Source organism: Dryobates pubescens, chromosome 31, assembly GCF_014839835.1.
Source record: "Dryobates pubescens isolate bDryPub1 chromosome 31, bDryPub1.pri, whole genome shotgun sequence".
Lineage (NCBI taxonomy): Eukaryota > Metazoa > Chordata > Aves > Piciformes > Picidae > Dryobates > Dryobates pubescens.
This window is the reverse complement of record NC_071642.1, coordinates 2,375,181-2,389,838: the sequence shown is the minus strand read 5'-3', so window position 1 is coordinate 2,389,838 and position 14,658 is coordinate 2,375,181. Positions and strand designations below refer to the sequence as shown.

Below are 14,658 nucleotides of genomic sequence, written 5' to 3'. Positions count from 1 at the left end.
ACTCTGGTGACTGGGCTGAAGACTGTCCCAATCTCACTCCTCCTTTCTGTCTCCATCCACCCCAATCCCCCTGTGCTGGAAGCTGCAGCTGCAGCCTTTTTGAGCAGTGTATGCTCCTCAGGAGGGGCTGAGGAGGTCTGCAGGGTGATACTGGGCAGTGACCAAACTTCAGTGCAAGCTCTGGAGCTCCTAGGCCCCACCAGAGGTGGGGGCTGAGGGCTGATGTGCCCCCTCTCCTGAACTGCAGGAGCAGTGGCTGTCACTTTGGGACTTAAATCCCACAGAATTTTCTCTTTAGAGGCCACAAGTCTCCTCCCATGGATCTGTCCACAGAAGGTGGTGTCTGCCTCCCTCTTCCTCACCTCAAGGAGGCCCAGCTCAGCCAAGGAAGTCCTCTCTGTCCTGAGCAGAACAAGAACCACATCAAAGCATTGCTTCTCTTTAAAAGCTGCCATCAGCTGCTGGCTCCCAGATTTGAAACAGTTCAGCTTCTAACTTGGAAGGAGCCCCTGACAATGGATGAACTCAGTCACTCTTTATAGAGCCTGCTGGAAGCCTCCAAGTGCTTGGATTCCTTCTACTCCCCTATTTTCTCTCCTCTACGTCACCTTTGCTGGAACAGGTGTTGTGACTGCAGCTCCTGGCACACTGTGCAGCCACCAGGACAGGCCCTCCCCTCAGGAGACATCATCCACACTGCTCCTTCCCCAGCTCCTCTGCTGTCTATAAAAACAACCCTTCCAAAACCAGGCCACTGGAGGCTGCTCCAGCTTGTAAACAACCTTCACACAGCCACCTTGAGCCTGCTTGGATCAGGAGTACTGGAAGATGTGGCAGCAGTCTAGAACATGGCAGGGTTGGAGATTTTTAGGGCCCTCTTTGCTCCCCATGGAAATGGGAAGAGTTTTGCCACCAGTGCCTTGTTTTCACCAGAATGTACCTGGGACATCCCTCATTTTTCCCTAGGTTGGAGCACTGCATCCAGTTCTGGGGCCCCCAACACAAGGATGTGGAACTGTTGGAGCAGGTCCAGAGGAGGCCACAAAGATGATCAGAGGGCTGGAGAACCTCCCCTATAGAGGCAGGCTGAAAAGAATTGGGGCTGTACAGCCTGGAGAGAAGAGAAGGCTCCAGGGAGACCTTAAAGCAGCCTTCCAGTGCCTGAAAGGGGCTGCAGGAGAGCTGTGGAGGGATTTGTGACAGGGGCTGGGAGTGAGAGGACAAAGGGCAATGGCTTTGAGCTGGAATAAGTGAGATTGAGACTGGAGAGTAGGAAGAAATTCTTGACAGTGAGGGTGGCTTATTTCAGGGAGCTGTAGAGAGCAATGAGGTCTCCCCTCAGCCTCCTTTTCTCCACACTAAACACCCCCAGCTCCCTCAGCTGCTCCTCACCAGCCCTATTCTCCAGATTCTTCATCAGCTTCACTGCCCTTCTCTGGACCTGTTGCAGCACCTTAATGTCCCTCTTGGAGTGAGGACCCCAAAACCAGGCATCAAGTGGTGCAAGCCACACCGCATCCCTCTCCCGCTTGCTGTGCCCACAGCCCCAGCAGGATGCAAGGCAGGCAAGATCTGAGTCAGCAGAGCAGCCTCCTTGCACACTGCTCCATTTCCATCCAAAGATTAAGACAAAGCAGGCAAGGAGGTGTCACTTCCATGTCAGTGTTACCCTTTCTCAGGTGAAATGTTTGCACTTGCAGCACAGATCAGCTTTTCCCAGGAGTAAACTCAGGATGAAACGAAACCATTCCATCTGTTACCTTCAAACACTCGGGATTTCCACACCCACCAGTGTCTCAGCCTTAAGAAACGAGCTGAAAACAGAAGTTTAGCAGCAAGGAGTCCAAGGCATTTGCATTCTAGCAGCCATTTTTTTTTTGTCTGTTTTATTATTTAAAGTTAAAGAGCGCTCCTCAGCTCACAAATTAACCAATTCCATTCCTGCAGTTTAGTTCAGGTTTCAGCCAAAAGGAAGGGGGGGGGAGAAAATAAAACAAAATAAAATAGAAGGTAGCTACACTAACTGCACTTTACAGCTCAAGAGAAGTTAAACCTCCTTGCTTTATATATAGTTAACACTGCAAAAAAAATGGCATGGCAGGATCTACAATACCTTGAAGGGGCAGAGAGCGCTGGGTTATTGAGGCATATGGAGATGCTGGCTATAAATACAAGTAGAGAAGCTTCAGTAGCAAATAGTGCATGGTTGGTTGTCAGGGCTCTGCTCTCCCAGTCCTGACCTTTCCCAAAGCTCACAGGCAGCTGCTTCGCCCCCCCACAACTGTGCTTTCCACTCGGGCCAAGGAATGAGCCACAGGCTGCCAAGGCCCAGTCACTCCCCCTGCAAGAAGATAAAACTGCTGGAACAGCCTCATGTTTACCAACACTGCCACCCAGGAGGGAAATAACCTACCCCGAGACTAGAGACTGAACAGTCGTGTGCAGATCCTAATTAAAGTAAGGAGCTTGCCCAAACTGGCTCCAAAGGAGATTGCAAATCCAATCTTCAAAGTAGCACCATCCTCAGTGAAGTTGTAAAAAGAATTAAAAGCCCAAAGCAGATGCTAACACAACCCACTCCATGTGAAGCCAGATGCTAACACAACTCACTCCATGTAGGTCTTCAGAATGGGATAATGACCTGAGCCCAACCAGCTGACACTGATAAACCTCAGAAGAAGGCACCTTTTAACTTTCATTTCTTCCTTGCTCCTTCCTTCAGACCACCCTCATGCAAACACACCACCACACTCACCTGCTTCAATAACCCCCCCTCAAGCACCACCCACACTGAATACCTCCCATCCTAGAGGGCTTGCAAGAGCACATCTTCCAAGAGGTTCAAAGTGCACTGGCTTGGTTCTGAAACCCAGCCACATCCACCCTGCACAGCTCCAGCCCTGAATGACCTCTGGAGCTAAAGGACTTGATGTGGGGAAAGGAGTGAAGATGTGGAGAAAGGGCAAGCTAAGGGCCTGAAGGCCACAGCAGTGTTTTGTTGTTCAGGTAGCAGTTTTTCCTCCCCTTTCATTAAAAATAAAAACATCTATCAATGAAACTTGGATAACCAGAACTGACCTTACTACATCTTACAGGATTGAAGAAGTCTTGCAGCATAGATAGGGCCTGGCTCTAAAAGAGAAAAAATAACCCAGCTTTATGCACCATCATTGACATCCCAGGCCATTACCACCACTGGGCCAACCAAGGGAGAACAAAAACCCATCCTCAGCACACCCAGCCCTACTGCCATGCAAGGCAACTACCTCAGCAGAGCACAAGCCACTCGGCTGTTAGACTGCACCAAGTCTGAGAAGGCAGTGGGGAAAGAATGAGTTGGAAGGGATTTTATTCCTCACTTGCATTCCTATCTGTTCAGTATGAGGGATGGGAAGGGCTAGAGCAGGTGTGTGATGTGTAGCTGCTCCAAAGCGTAACGCTGAGTTAATCCAGCACTAACGGGAGAGGCAGCAGGTCCCAGGGAATCTCCGTTTTCCTTCCTCCTCAGGACAAGATGGGAAAGGGCAGGGGCTGAGGCCTTCTCTGGGTACAGTGCACTGGAGATTTCTGGTACCTGAAGATGACAACAATGAGGGACAGCCATGAGCTCTCGAGCCTCCTCCTCCCCTACCCCTGCGCAGGCCAGCTCGATGGCGACAGAAGAGGACAAAGCTCGGCGCCCATCTCAGCACAGCGATGGCCTTCAGCACCTAGGCAAGGACGGCTCGAGGCCTCGGGCTGCACTACCTCTGCAGGGTGAAAGAGGTGACAGGGAAGGCTGGGGACGTCAGCTCTCCCGCCCTAGTGCAGTTCAATGAAGGCTTCCAGCTCCTCAGGGATGAAACCTTTGTAGGGAATCTTGTGCTTGTCCAGGGCGCGAGCAGCAAGGCACTGGAGGGTGATGTAATTGAAGGGCTGCATCATGCTCTTGGTGAGCAGCTTCTCATCCAGCAGCTCATAAGCAGTCTGCTTGAAGGCGTTGGTGGCATCCATGTGAGCTCCGGCCTCCATCAGGGCACTCATGATCAGCGGGCAGTTGTTGCGGGCGGCCACATGCAGCGGGGTGTTGTTGTCATAGTCACGGCTGTCTGGGTCAGCCCCACACTCCAGCAGCAAGTTCACGACGTGGAGCGACGGGAACTTGCCCACAGGGTACCGTCCCACAGTGGTGGTGTCTTTGTCCACAGCCATATGCAACGGAGTGAAGCCGTTCTTGGCCCGGGGGCTGCACTTCAGCAGGCGGTAGATGGTTTGGCGCTTCTGGTGCTCCTGCTCCGGGGTGCACTCCACCTTCTCCAGCAAGAAGACCAAGTGGAGGATAATGGCCAATGTCTTGGTGAACTGTGCCGAGTCAACCACAGGGTCCTTACCGTGCACGAGAGCCCTCTCCACCTCCCGGACCCCCTTGCTGAGGACTCCCATGAGGTCAGAGAAGCCCAAGTGAGTAGCTAAAGTGCCTTTGGAGCGGTCCTGAAGCACGTAAGAGAAAAGCTCGGCAAAAGAAAGGAAACTGCTGGCAGTCATGGGGCTGAGAGGCTCCAGGTTGCCTTGCTGCATGTCCAGAGCGTACTTCCACAGGTTAATGCAGCGCTCGAAGTTGCCGGAGTCGGCGTAGACCGCTCCTCGGTAGCGGATGTAGTAGGACGTGTCTGGGTGGGAGGGCCCCAGGATGCGCTCTCTGATCAGCAGCGCCTGCATGCGCATCTCGTCGGGATCCGTGATCAAGGCTTCCAGCTCCTCCAGCGAGCTCACTTCCCGGGAATAGTCATAGGCCAGGACCAGCTGCCGGGGCTCAGGTTTGGGCAGGTACTGCCCACCCTCACACCGAAGCTCCATCGCCCTCCGCCAGTACTTGTGGGCTCCCAAAAGGTCACGTTTCTTATCCACAAAGGTAGCGCCCAGCAATTCCAGTGCTTCCACAGCAGCCTCTCGAGTGCAGAACACGTTAGGGACCTGCTGCTCATCCTGACAGGAAGCTGAGGCACAGCACCTCTCGCACCCTCCATCGCAGCCCTGCGGCGCTTCCTTGCCGGCGCCGCCGCACTTCTGATGGCTCCCACCCGAGGCGCAGGTCCCGTTTTGGTTCCCGGCGCCCTCCTCCTCCTCCTGCTGCAGCCCTCCCTGGATGAGGTACTCCACAATGTTGGTGTGACCGGTGACACTGGCAGCGAGCAGAGGAGTCATGCCGTAGCCGTCCTTCTCCATGCGGGCTTTGGAGCGGAGCAGGAGCTGCAGGATCTCCAGGCTGCCAGACTCGGCGCAGTCGTGCAGGGCGGTATTCCCCTTCACGCTTCGGCGGTTGACATCAGCCCCTTTCTCCAGCAAGTACCGGGCAATCTCCCGGTGCCCTTTGTAGCAAGAAATCATCAAGCAAGTGTGTCCGTGTCGGTTGGCCACTTCCAGGTCAGCCCCGCGCTCGCCGACTAAGTACCGCACGATCTCCAGGTGCCCATCGAAGCAAGCGGCCCGCAGCGGCGTGGAGTTGGTCAGCGTGGTCTGGTTCACCGACGCGCCGTGATCCAGCAGGCTCCGCACCACCCCCAGGTGCCCGGCCGCCGATGCCGCCCAGAGCGGCGGGGCCCCCTCGATGGTCTCCCCGTCGAAGTTGACCGAGCCCCCCTCCTCCACGCGCGCCCCGCAGTGGTCCAGCAGGTACTCCACCACCTCCAGGTGCCCGTGCCGGGCGGCGATCAGCAGCGGGGTGCTCCCTCCCCCGGGGCCGTCACCCCCGCCGGGCCCTGCCGTTAGCGCCTCCAGCTCCTCCCGGCTGCGGCTGCCCAGCAGCTTCTGCAGCAGCTTCAGCTTCCCATCGCGGGCCGCGTTGTACACAGCCGTGCGCAGGTCCATGGCGACGGGGGCCGCGGCGACCGCACCGGCCACCTCCTGGCCATGGACCGGCCGCTCCTCCACGCCCCCAGCTCGGCTCGGGGCAGGAGATGGGCGAGAGCGGCCCGCCGTGGGAGAAGAGCCCTGCGGGGCCGGAGGCGCCCGGCGAGACGCCCCTCACCTCAGCGCAACAACCTTCACTCTCTTCGCCCGACCGCCATCTTAGGTTGTAACGAGAAACAAAATGGCGCCCGCCGGGGCCCGGGGGCGGGGCGGGAGAAGGACGATGGGAAACGCGGTCCCGCGGCCGGCTTGCCTGGCGGGGACGGCTCCCGGTGGACTCGGTGTCCCGGCAGGCAGCGGGAGAAGGCGGGGCCGGGGCCGTGACACCGCCCGCGCGGAGCACTGTGGGAAGCGCTGTCCCGGAGGCCACGAAGCTCCTCCCCCGCGGTCCCGGCGGCGTCCAGACTGCGCTTCCCAGGGTGCATTGCGCGGCCCGTGGTGGCTGCTGGGGGCGCGGGGCCAGTTCGTCCTCCCCGGCTTCTCTTCCCGCTCCTGCTCTCGGGGTCAACCCCCTGCCCCTCTCCCTTCCTGCTCCTGCCGCCCCTCTCCCTTCCTGCTCCTGCCGCCCCTCTCCCTTCCTGCACCTCCAGCCCCTCTCCCTTCCTGCTCCTGCCGCCCCTCTCCCTTCCTGCTCCTGCCGCCCCTCTCCCTTCCTGCTCCTGCCGCCTCTCCCTTCCTGCTCCTGCCGCCCCTCTCCCTTCCTGCTCCTGCCGCCCCTCTCCCTTCCTGCTCCTGCCGCCCCTCTCCCTTCCTGCTCCTGCCGCCCCTCTCCCTTCCTGCTCCTGCCGCCCCTCTCCCTTCCTGCTCCTGCCGCCCCTCTCCCTTCCTGCACCTCCAGCCCCTCTCCCTTCCTGCACCTCCAGCCCCTCTCCCTTCCTGCACCTCCAGCCCCTCTCCCTTCCTGCTCCTGCTGCCCCTCTCCCTTCCTGCACCTCCAGCCCCTCTCCCTTCCTGCACCTCCAGCCCCTCTCCCTTCCTGCCCCTGCCCCAGCCCACGCTCTCGCCGCAGCCCCTGTGCCTACCCCTACCTTGCTCGCAGCCAGTGTAGCCCAGTCCAGGCCGGATGGTGTGGCCATGGCTCTTACAGGGTTACGGCCAGGACCGGGCTTGGGGCCGGGCTGGCGGCGGGGCGAGGGTAAGGAGCCCGGTGTGGGATGGGACCCAGCGAGAAGGCGACCCTGGTCCTTACTGGGAGTGCCTGGAAAGCATGGGGAAGGTGACCTGGGGTCTCTCCGTGCAAACCTGAGGTGTCAGGGGCTGTGTTTCTGTAGCTCCACAGCAGGTGTAAATCTCTGCAGGAGGTTTTATGTCTGTGAGGTGCCTTGAATTGATTAAACTTCACCGAACAATAGCATTAGTCTGAAGTGGCTTTAATTTAGATTTCTGGTTTAAAGTACAGCTCTTCTGCCCTGGACAAGAGAGTCTGGAGACAGCAAACACAAATCCATTCCCTTTGGACCCTGCCACAGGACAGTATGTGCACCTTGAATGATAATGCATGACTGGGAAGAGGGAAATACTGAAAGCAATAAATAGCCTGGCTTAGATGAGCCAAGCTTTAGTTACCAGAACCTATTTTTAGGACAGAAGTCAAATTTAAGCAGCTCTAATCTTTATCTGGGGAGCTGGCAGAGGGTTTCTCCTGTTGTTTTATATTTATAGCTGTTTCTTCTCCTTTTTTTTTCCCCCCCCCAAAAAATAAGATTAGCTTCATTATTTCCATCATTATTATTCTGTCTGTCATAATTATTATTATTATTCAGCCCAGCCAGCCAGCCACCCATTTAGGTCTTGTCTGGAATTACCTAGGATTATCCTGCTAATGCCTGTTGCCTTCACACAGAATATCATTTTTGTTGCTAAGAAACTGCTTTTGCATAACAGACAGCGTGGGCCTCTTTTTTTCTCTTCAGCAGCTGTTGAAGTCAACAGGAGCAGCAGGTGCTTGGTGCTCCTGAGAGCCAAGAGCCAAAGTGGCCGTGGCTGGATTCCCACACAAGGCCTGGCTGTGCCTGTGAGTGTCACCTACGTGTGTGTGATGTGCCTGGGGACTTGATGGCTTAAAACAACCCAACAGTGAAGGTGTGTCCCTGCTGTGCTGGGACAGGAGGAGCAGCTGTGTGTGCTGCTATGTGGGACTGCTCCTGTGTGTGAGAGTGCACCTGTGGTCACAAGGGGAAAACTAGTGGATTGTTTAGGTTGGAAAAGACCTTGAAGATCATCAAGCACAACCCTTAACCCAGCACTACCAGGTCACCACTAAACCATGGCCCTCGGTACCACATCTCATTGAATCCTAGAATGGCTCAGGTTGGAAGGGACCTCAGAGATCATCTGCTTCAACCTCCCTGCCATGGGCAGGGACATCTCTCAACTAGACTCTGCTGCTCAAGGCCTCATCCAGCCTGGCCTTGAACACATCCAGGGAGGAGAAATCCACAACCTCCCTGGTCAGCCTGTTCCAGAGTCTCACCATCCCCATACTGAAGAACTTCCTAAGCTCCAGTCTAACCCTGCTCTCCCTCAGCTTCAAACCATTCTCCCTTGTCCTGTTTCTAGACAGCCTCAGGAAAAGTCTCCCTCCAGCAGGGATGGGGACTCCACCACTGCCCTGGGCAGCCTGTTCCAGGGCTTGACAACCCTTTGGGGGAAGAAATTCTTCCTCATGTCCTCTCTAAACTTGCCCTGGTGCAACTCGAAGCTGTTTCTTCACATCTTGTTCCCTGGGAGAAGAGACCAACCCCCACCTGGTTCCAACCTCCTGTCAGGGAGTTGTAGAGAATGAAGCCACAGTCTTGTAAGCAGACAGCTGCCAGCAGTGAGTTGGGGCAGACGTGGTCCATGTTAATATGAACATCTCAGCCCTCCTACATCTGTGTCTGTGTCCCCCCAGCTCCCTGTGTGTAAACATCTGAGAGCTGAATGTGAGCAGGCTGTGTGCATGTGGGGCTGTGCCCCTCTCTGTGAACCTGTCCCCCACTTGTGAACATCCATGTGTGAAATCCACAGCACTTAGGGCTGTTTATGCTGCAGGTCAAGGCACACACAGGGTGACATTTCCTCTCCCTGCTGGCTCTTTCATGTTGCTATGGTGATCAGATGCACTCACCCTTTTATCTGAAGTATCTATTAACTAAAGCTTCCTATTAATTTCCCCTCCACAGAGCACATATGGGATTCACCAGAACACCAAGCAGGCTTTTGAGGTCCCAAATTTACATCAGAGCCAGCCCCCAGCTCCTGGGGGGCGAGGGGGGACTGTCAGAGACATCAGAAGGTAGAAGTGCAGCTGATGAAAATGGTTTTTCCATGAATAAAGAAATTGCTTCGTAATGAGAGAATAAAGAGCACGAGGAGCAGTGTCACAGCAGCCTCTCCCTGTAGATCCATGAGCGCCAAACGTACTCCAGCCTCAATCCCTCGCTCCCAGCCCAGCTGTGAATGGAAGATTTGGTTTGGGAAGCAGAAGAGGGCAGGGTGTGTGGGTGTGTGTCTGGGCTGTGACTGCTCCTGAAAGGGCTGGGCAGGATTTTTGCCCTGTGAGGGGCAGAAACCGGAGGTGATCTGCTCCAAGTCCTTTGTCACACCGGTTCTGCTGCAGTGCAGAGTCACAGAATGCATTGGGCTGGAAGGGACCTTTAAAGGTCACCTTGTCCAACCTCCCTGCAGTCAGCAGGGACACCTGCAACTAGAGCAGGTTGCCCAGAGCCCCATCAAGCCTGACCCTGAATGTCTGTCTCCAGGGATGAGATCTCCACCACCTCCCTGGGCAACCTGCTGCAGTGTGCCACCACCCTCAGAGCAGAGAACTTTTTCCTAACATCCACCCTTCAGCTTCTTTTACTGAGGCCAGCACCACAGGAATTCATGTCCCAGAGCAGGGCTGCAGGGCGCTGGGGGCATCACCCAAAGGAGCAGCCTGCCTCCTGCACCAGGCTGGCACCAGAGGCACAGCTCCTCCGTCCCCTGACACGAGGATCAGGATGCAGCTCTGCCAGCGTGTGCCACCCCATCTGGCAGCGTGGCTGGTGCCCGCACACAGGGTGCTCCCTGCCTCCTCCTGCGGAGCTTCAGCTACTGCTGCTTGTCAGAGGAGCTGCCAGGAGACCTCCCTGCACGGCTGACAGCTCTGAGCAACGCAGGCTGGATCTGAAGGTCTGGGCTAGACATGAAAGGCTCCAAACCGTCCCATCCCTCCAGCTACAGGATACGTCCTCCAGGAGGCCCTGGAGACTCCTGTGGAGGTTTTGGAGGGGAGTGCAGATAAAGCCCAGCCAGGATTCTCCGAAGGGAGAGGGAAATTAAAAACCCTCCAGAGGAAGAGAAGATAACAAATGAGACATTTTGACAGGGCTGCCAGACTGTGTGGCAGGAGGGCTAATTTTTTTCCAAACTGCCATTTCATATTCCCTTTCAGACAAGCTGAATTACACACTGCTGGCTGCTGCTGGCTGCTGCTGCTGCTGCTGCTGGAGGAGTTGCATAATTTTCTTCCCAGAAATAATGACAGGTTACTCAAAAAGCAAGTGAAGGGATGGCTAAAGTATTGGGCAGAGGCTTCAGACACGTAGGCTGAGACCTCCACCTTTGCTAGAGGCTCATTTTGGTGACCTTGGGCTGGTCATTTAATCTTCCTCCAGCCCATTTCCCTGCCAATAAGGTGGGAGTAATAACTGCTCTTTGCCTGTCTTGCTTATTTAGGCTGCAGGCTCGGAACTTGCAGGTTGCATTTTCTGTACTTACAAGGGCAAGCAAAGCCAAAGAGCTTCCATGCAGGCTGAAGGGTCTGAGACAACCACAACCTACCTTGCAGGTGAGAACAAAAGGGCTTGGCTATGTATTTTGGAGCCTTTTTAGGGCTCAGGGTTTCCTCATCCATTATTCCACATCTTTCCCCTCAAAAGGTGGAGAAGTTTGGATCCCGAAGCACATAAACAACTCCAGAACAAAGCCTGTGCCGATGGATTGGAACCCTGAGGCCCTTCTGAACCTGGGAGGGGGAAAAAAATTCGCTGCCTGCAACACTTTCTGCAGGGTGCTCAGTCTGTCACTGCGTTTGGGCTTGGCAGCAAACCGAGCTGAGATTCTCCTTTTAGTTTAAATTTAGCTTTGCAGGCAGCTGTGCACCAAATTTCTTTCCAATTGCACTTTGCAAGGCAGCTGTGCACCAAATACATGTATTTTATTTTGGGTTTTTTTTTTCAATTTGCCTTTGCAGGCAGCTGTGAACCAAATATTTTTAAACTGAACTTTGCAGGCAGCTGTGAACCAAATCTTTTTAAGCTGAACTCTGCAGGCAGCTGTGCACCAAATCCTTTTTTTTTTTTCTTCTTTTCATTTAACTCTGCAGGCAGCTGTGGACCAAAATTTATTTTCCTTTAACTCTGCAGGCAGCTGTGCACCAGATAGTTAGTTATTTGTTTTAATTTCACGATGCAGGCCGTTGTGCACCAAAAAATTCAGTTTAATTGAACTTTGCAGGCAGCTGTGGACCACAATCCTTTCTAATTTGGCTTTGCCAGGCAGCTGTGGAGCAAATTTCTATCAAGCTCTTCAGCTTTCAGGGCTTTGTCTGATTTGCAGAAGTCAGAGGATGATGGCTGCTTGCTACTAGGTCCACCGAGGAGAAGATTTTCTCTGTAGTTAAGCAACCACCTGAGAAATTTGCTGTACAAAGAGAACGATTCTAAAAATAGCAAGAAATGGCACAGTGACATTAGCAGGAACAATGACCCAATACCCAACTTGCTGCAGGGGCTTTTGTCCTATAACTACCTTCATCATTAAGCCTTGTGATGACATTATTTTCTGTGCTTATATAGGGCATGAGGCCACAGCTACCTGGAAGGAAGGATTTTGATCAGGCTGCAGAAGATGAACAAGCTGGAGAGGCATGTTGGGGAACACTAAATCAATGGAGTTTCATTTACATTAGACACCAGCCTGGCAATTTCGACATTAATGGCTGCACTGCTGCCCTCGGAGTGGTTGTGGATTTAATCTATCAGTGGGGGAGTAAAAGAGGTGGGGAGGAGGGGGAAGTGAGTGGCTCTTGCTTGTGCTCCGTGGAGCTTTTCTTTCAGGAGTTGTCAAAGGACAGCAATTTGGGCAGCTGCTAAGTTCTTGTGGCAATAGATTTCCTGGGATGAACATCCCTCCGCTCCTGCCTCACGGATTAGCTTCCATGATAACAGCAAGAGGCTGCAGAGGGACTTCTCGTGTGGGTGTCTAGCAACAGCACAAGGGGGAATGGTTTGAAGCTGAGGGAGAGCAGGGTTGGACTGGAGCTTAGGAAGAAGATCTTCAGTACAAGGGTGGTGAGACTCTGGAATAGGTTGCCCAGGGAGGTTGTGGATGCCTCCTCCCTGGGAGTGTTCAAGACCAGGCTGGGCTGGTTTGAGTAATTTGGTCTCGGGGAAGGTTTCCTATCACTTGTTAAGAGGGAGGAGAGGCCAACCCCCACCTCCCTCCAACCTCCTCTCAGGGAGTTGCAGAGAGCAATGAGGTCCTCCCTCAGCCTCCTTTTTCCCAGACTCCACAACCCTGTTTCCCTCAGCTGCTCCTCACCAGCCCTGTCCTGCAGACCCTCCTCACGCCCAAGCGCTTCAGTCCATACTCAGCTCAGGGGTCCAGGGTGGCTGCAGCCGACACAGAGCTCTCCATGGGCAGCTGGGCAGCGAGGGTTCAGGTCTGTGCCATGTGGCAGGCTATGATTTGTTGTCACCTTTATGAATCAGAACAACAAAATCACTAGTCTTCCACACAGAGCCAGACCACCAAGAACAGCATTTCCTCCTCAGGGACATCCTCCTTCGTGCCTTCTGCTGCTGCCCTTCCTTGGTGGCTGTCATTCTTTCAACCCTTGTTTCTCTTCATTTTGCAGTGAAGACAAATCTGTGTTCTTTGTGTCAAACCTCACCAGAACTGCCTGTCCAACAACTGTACCTGTTGAGTTTCTGCTCCATCTCCTCCCTCTGGAGACTGATAACACTTTGGATAACGGTGTTTTGGGTTGGGTTGGGGTTTTTTTCTGTTTCTGGTGTATTTTTTCAGGGCTATCAGGGCTCAGCAGGGTTTCCTTTTTCCTTACCCTAGGATAAACTTCTCCAGCAGCAGTCTGTCAACCTGTCTGTTTCTCAGCTGTATGTTGGTCTGACTGAAATGAGGCTGGAGAAAGGGAGGCAGTTAGCAAATAAAAAGATAATGACAGCGCTGAGTTTCCTGGAATCCTGCTGAGAGCCTGATTTAAGCATGGAAAAAAACAAAACCTGGTTTGGGGGTTTGGTTTTGCTGCTTCCTTTTTTGTTGGTTTTGGTGGTTTTTTTTTTTTTCCCCTTCTGAATTTGTTGATCAGCAAAGCTTTGTTTTATGTATTTTAACTTTGCTTTCACTACTCAGCTTTCTTCTGTTCATACCTCACATATGGCAGGAATAAGGTGTGAAAGGACAATGCTGGCTCACATCCACGGAGAGGAGCTGACTTGGTTCCTGCTGTTGCCTGAGTGAGGCTTTTACTTACCTCAGCTGCTGAAAGCAGAGGAGGGGACGGTGTCCTTCCCATCTCCAACCCAAGCCTGTTAAATGTACTTTTGGAAGCAGTTGTGAATAAATAAATAAATGAAAAGGGGAAAGAAACAAAAGTGTCCTTCAACAAGCCTGGGCTCTGCAGAGCTGCTGTGCTGAAAGGCTCCTTTCAGAGACAGAGAAAGGGCTCGGCAAAAGGAGAGGGTTTGCTGCTGCTGGCAGAGGTTGTGCCCCATGGAAGCTCAGAGCAGCCCAGTCCCTCTTGTCCTCCCTCCCTCTCTCTGTTCCCCCCCCCCCCCCCCCCCCCCCCCTTTTAACATATGTGCTTTCTATGGGCACTTTAATCAAACTCCAGATGGGTTGTTTCAATCTGGGGATTTGTGCTGCTCAGGAGATAACAGCCCATTGTGCTAGGCTAGGTAGCAAGAGTGTTTGTGATAGCTGGAGCTGATACCAGGAGATGTCCAGGTGGTCTTATTTAACAGGGGGTATTAGTGATACTGCCATTGTCCAGGCAATCAGATAAAACTCTGCTCCAGGTGTTACCCTACACCCTGTTTGTGTAATGACATTGCCAACTGCTGATTGCTGCCTCCATTAAACAGAGCCCAAACGCTGCAGAAGGCTGATATTTTCTTCTGGGAGATTGCCCACAGCCCCAAACTTCCTCCACTTAAAGTGCCAAATTCAATCTGAACAGCAAGTGGAGCAGCAGTGAGGGTGCTCCCAGCTGGACTCTGAGTCCTGCCTGTGCCTGGCCTGGGCTTGCAGGTCCTAAATTAAGGGAGTTTCTAAACTGAGACTTCCTAAACTAAGGGATTTCCTAAACTAAAGAGATTTCTTAAACTAAGGGAGTTCCAAACTAAGGAGAGTTCCTAAACTAAAGAGAGCTCCTAAACTAAGGGAGTTCCTACATTGGTTTCCTAAACTAAGGGAGTTCCTAAACTAAAGTTCCCAAACTAAAGAGATTTCTTAAACTAAGGGAGTTCCAAACTAAAGAGAGTTCCTAAACTAAGGGAGTTCCTACATTGGTTTCCTATACTAAGGGAAGTCCTAAACTAAAGAGATTTCTTAAACTAAGGGAGTTCCAAACTATAGAGAGTTCCTAAACTAAGGGAGTTCCTACATTAATTTCCTAAACTAAGGGAGTTTCCTGAACTAAAGATTTCCTAAAGTAAGGGAGTTCCTAAACCAAAGAGATTTCTTAAACTAAGGGAGTTCCTAAACTAATTTTCTAAACTAAGG

The 14,658-nt window shown here is 53.2% G+C and overlaps 1 protein-coding gene across 1 annotated transcript; it reads right to left on the bottom strand.

Moving 5' to 3' along the window:
• Window positions 1-3,519: 3,519 nt before the first annotated feature.
• FEM1A (fem-1 homolog A) lies at window positions 3,520-6,052 on the bottom strand. Its single transcript, XM_054175403.1, has 2 exons — window positions 3,748-6,052; window positions 3,520-3,574 (listed from the first exon to the last, which is right to left on the bottom strand). Exon 1 carries the CDS (start codon window positions 5,845-5,847, stop codon window positions 3,802-3,804), a length of 2,046 nt encoding a protein of 681 aa, XP_054031378.1. The 5' UTR covers window positions 5,848-6,052; the 3' UTR covers window positions 3,520-3,574; window positions 3,748-3,801.
• Between the last annotated feature and the right edge of the window lie 8,606 nt (window positions 6,053-14,658).